Source organism: Dioscorea cayenensis, unplaced genomic scaffold (genome assembly GCF_009730915.1).
Source record: "Dioscorea cayenensis subsp. rotundata cultivar TDr96_F1 unplaced genomic scaffold, TDr96_F1_v2_PseudoChromosome.rev07_lg8_w22 25.fasta BLBR01001243.1, whole genome shotgun sequence".
Taxonomy (NCBI): Eukaryota; Viridiplantae; Streptophyta; class Magnoliopsida; order Dioscoreales; family Dioscoreaceae; genus Dioscorea; species Dioscorea cayenensis.
Genome location: NW_024087634.1, coordinates 69,459 through 73,691, shown reverse-complemented (window position 1 = coordinate 73,691; position 4,233 = coordinate 69,459). Strand labels below are relative to the sequence as shown.

The following is a 4,233-nucleotide window of genomic DNA, read 5'->3' as shown; positions in this document are numbered from 1 at the left end:
GTACTCTTCTTGTTCTTGAAGCAAGAACATGATATAAGTAGAAAATTAAATGTGGAGAAAAGGAATGAAGCTTTTCATATTTGTGATATATATATATATATATATTAGGATGGTGACATGTGGCACATCGGTCGGCCACCGACATATCTGATAAAAATTTTTAAAATAAATTGTGAAAATGATGTATATTAAATTATATTGTGATTTGTGAACATAGAGAAAGAGAAAGAAGAGTAGGATACTTCAAAAAGACCAAATTAGATGTCAATTGAGATAAGAGAAAGAAGAGTGGAATACAAGGAAATTTGTTCATGATAATGATAGGGAAAGGAAAGGAAAACGAAATCAACGAAACAAAAATTTTATCTTTTGTAATTTGGTGAATAAAAAAAATGACCATAAAAATAATAAAAAAAGATTCATCAATATCATGGAATGAACGCTTATATTATTCTATCAAGTATAAAGTTTAAAAAACGTTTATTATAAATATATGTAATTTTGCTAATTAAAACACAATCAAGTAAAACTTATAGAATAAATATATATATAAAAACAATTATGCATGCCATTTTATTTTATTTTATTTTTTGGTAAAGCATGTTATAATAATAATAATAATAATAATAATAATAATAATAATATTATTATTATTATTATTATTGAAATAAATAGGGGTTTTAAAAAATCAACAACATTTAAACCAAAAGCTTAATAAAAAGCTTTGCCTTTTTTTTTGTCTTGTTTTAATAACTAATCAGCACTTTGTGCTGATCGAGCATTTAATAAGATGGCTCCAAGGCAAGTTTTGATGAATAAATATATAAAAAAAAAATGGCAACTTGAAAAGAAGCCATATATATATATATATATATTAAATATAATATAATATTTTTCATGTACCATTCTCATTTGAATACCTTTCCGTAGTTATTTCTATATAATATTAATATAACAAAAAAAGACCTTTTTAAGGTTATAAATATAAAGAACAAAAGACAAGTATGGATTGGTCCCTTTTTTTTAAAAAAATAAAAATAAAAACTCCCCAACATTGTCAATTTTTGGGATTTCAAAATAAATAAATAAATAAAATAAATAAAGGACTAATAGTAATTAACCACAAGATAGGCCCATCAAAGGCCCACATGTGTGATTCCAATAGTAAGGCCCATATTTTTAATCTCATATATATATATATATGTCCTAGTTTCTTTATAAGGCTCAGCAAGTGTTAGGAATTTCAAAATAAATAAATAAAATAAAAATTAAAAATTAAAGGACTAATAGTAATCAACCAGAAGATTGGCCCATCAAAGGCCCACGTCAGTGAACCCAATAGTAAGGCCCTTTTTTTTAATCTCATATATATTTATATATATATCCTGGTTTCTTTAGAAGGCTCAGCAAGTGTTAGGGATTTCAAAATAAACAAATAAATAAATAAATAAAATTAAAATAAAAAATAAAGGACTAATAGTAAGTAACCAGAAGATAGGCCCATCAAAAGCCCACATCCGTGAAGCCCAATAGAAAGGCCCTTTTTTTAATCTCTATATATATATATATATATATATCCTGGTTTCTTTATAATGCGCAGCAAGTGTTTAGGGTTTCGGCTCCTTCGATTTTTAGGGTTTTAAGAAAATTTTTTAGGGTTTTATCAGAACGCTTTGGGAGGAAATACGATGGCTGGGATGGAAAATTCGCAGGAGCTTCAGCGATTTCTTGAGGTTTGATTCATATTTTTTCTATCATTTGGAGAATTTCGGGATAGTTTAAGAGTAGCTTGAATCATTGCTTGGTTTAATAAATTCAGATTGTATGTATTCTTGATCTCTATTTGGGGATTGTAATTGTCTTTGAATTTGATTTTAAGCGATTTAGAATGAGGCTTTTTGGATGATTATTATGCTTTATTAATTTATTTGATCGAATTCATGCTTTCCATTAATGTCTTGAAGTTATGCGAGGGTTTTGCAAAGTTGTAGTCTTTCTGAACAATGCTTTTGCATGTCAATCTAGATCAGTATCTTGTCATTAGCTTACCAATTTCCAGGATGCTTACTGGGTGAGTCAATTGTTATTTGATTTAAAAATTGGATATTTTTCTTTAAAACTTTTTTTTTTTGTTAACAGTGTTATGAGTGCTTGTATCCATGCAAATCAAGAAATGGCATTTCTGAATTTTTTTTCTGTTAATTGATTGATGCTCTCTTGAGCAAGTATTTAAGTGTAGAATTATTGCCGTTGTTGGCCCCCTCAAGTAAAATGTGTTTGACCCCTAAACAAGATGAATTATAGCTAAAATGGATTTACATATAATGTGTCTTGTGTTTACTGTATAAGCTTCCACATCAGCCGGGGATGGTGAATAAATAAATTTGTCTAGTTCAGGGTTTTAAAATAAGTATGTTCGTGCTTGAGGGGCCAAAATAAAAATTCTATTGTGTCTACTTTCTTTGGTCACCAGGATAAATCGTGCTGTTATTGTTAGCTTGATTCCTTCACATCGGTTTATGTACTGATGTGTACTGTTATAATTGTTGCCAACATAACCAATTTGCTAAATGTTTAGCATGATACATAGTTTTTATGTAGAAAGGCATTAGTTTTGGTAAGTATTCTGTCCATGCGCAAACCCATCTGAATCACATAAAGAGATAGATTTGATGATTGATGAGATTTATTCTTCCCCCATCACTAAAGCTCATGATACTTCTGAGGTCAAGCATTTAATTATGTCACTTCTACTTCTTTTCTGGTCACAATGAATGCTATGGCAAGCTTCGTTCCTTTATAGGAGCATACATGCTGATATAGAGTTTTATAACGATTGGTTACCTGAAAAAATGCTAAATGGTAGCCTGATGAATGATTTTTCAAGCAGAATGGTTCTTGGCTTTGGTTCAGACTTAATTCATGCACGATTCCATGTGAATCTCATCAATAAAGATAGTTGGTGATTGATGAGATTTATAATGTTCTGGTAACTCAAGATGACCTAGTTAGTTTTATCATTTCTTCATATCAGCGTACATATTTCTTTTCTGGTCACCAGGATTACTTTTGTTATGGCAAGTTTCATCTCTTCATGTGAGTATAAATGCTGATATGGAGTGTTACATTTGTTAGAAACATGGCAAAGATGCTAAACTTTAGACTGATGAATGATTTTTTTATTATCGGAGGGAATTGATACTCTGGTTCACATTCAGTATATATTGCACATTCTGATGTGAATCACATAAAGAAAGGTAGTTGGTGATTGATGAGATTTATAGGTTCCTGATTACTTGAGAACAAATATTTAGTTTTATCATTTCTACTTCTCTGGTCAACCCCCAACAATTCTTTCTGTTATGGCAAGCCTCATAAATACTGAAATGTAGTGATATAACTGTTGGCAACTGACAAAGATGCTAAACTTTAGACTGATCAATGATTTTTCTAGTTTACTTTTTAGTTTGTTAGATTTAAGTCTATGCACATTCCCATTTAGGCTGCTTTTGTTCTAAGGATAAGCAAATTGCTCTAAACTCACTTTCAATATTCTTTTATCCTGTAATCAACTGAGTAAAACTATTGGTTTGATTGCAGCAAGAGAAGCAGAAAGCCATGATCAGCGAGATGGTTGGGAAACTCACAAGTGTATGCTGGGACAAATGCATCACTGGCAGTCCAGGCAGCAAGTTTAGCTCCAGCGAGACCAGCTGCCTTACGAGCTGCGCGCAGAGGTATATGGACATGAGCATCATAATCATGAAGCGTTTTCAGTCAATGTAGTGTGCTTGGCTTATGAATTTCCTGTTCGATCGTTTACTTCTGCCAACTTTATTAATCTGTTATTGATGAGATTTGATAATTATCTGATGAATTATCTGCATGATCCGATGAATTATTCATAGAAGTTGATTTAGTTTGTTATGTGTATTTATGTTCTTGTTTGCTCTCAGCTGCCGTTTTAGGAATGAGTATGAAATTAAGGGTCGTTTGGTGTTTTACCATGGGAATATTGTGATGGAATTTAATTGATGGGAAAGTGATTCCTTACAAAGTAACATTCTTTTGTTTGGTATGCATTGGAAAATTTGATTAAATTGATAGAGAAGTAATATTTGTATTTTGTATGCAAACACATTCCTGGGAATTTTTTTGTATGACATAAATGCACTTATGTTACTTTACTCATAAACAACCTGCTATTGTTTTTAGTATTAAAATAAAAACAAC

At 30.5% G+C, this 4,233-nt stretch overlaps 1 protein-coding gene across 1 annotated transcript; it reads left to right on the top strand.

Moving 5' to 3' along the window:
- Positions 1–1,594: 1,594 nt before the first annotated feature.
- On the top strand, positions 1,595–4,002 carry LOC120255919 (mitochondrial import inner membrane translocase subunit TIM8). Its single transcript, XM_039263687.1, has 2 exons — positions 1,595–1,733; positions 3,601–4,002. The coding sequence occupies exons 1-2, from the start codon at positions 1,689–1,691 to the stop codon at positions 3,784–3,786; spliced, it is 231 nt and encodes a 76-aa protein (XP_039119621.1). The 5' UTR covers positions 1,595–1,688; the 3' UTR covers positions 3,787–4,002.
- Positions 4,003–4,233: the final 231 nt, after the last annotated feature.

Bases quoted from the DNA above. Each gene is read 5' to 3' on its own strand.
- LOC120255919 (XM_039263687.1), top strand. From the start codon at position 1,689: ATGGCTGGGATGGAAAATTCGCAGGAGCTTCAGCGATTTCTTGAG. The intron at 1,734-3,600 runs GTTTGATTCATA...GTTTGATTGCAG, and splicing joins AGCTTCAGCGATTTCTTGAG to CAAGAGAAGCAGAAAGCCAT.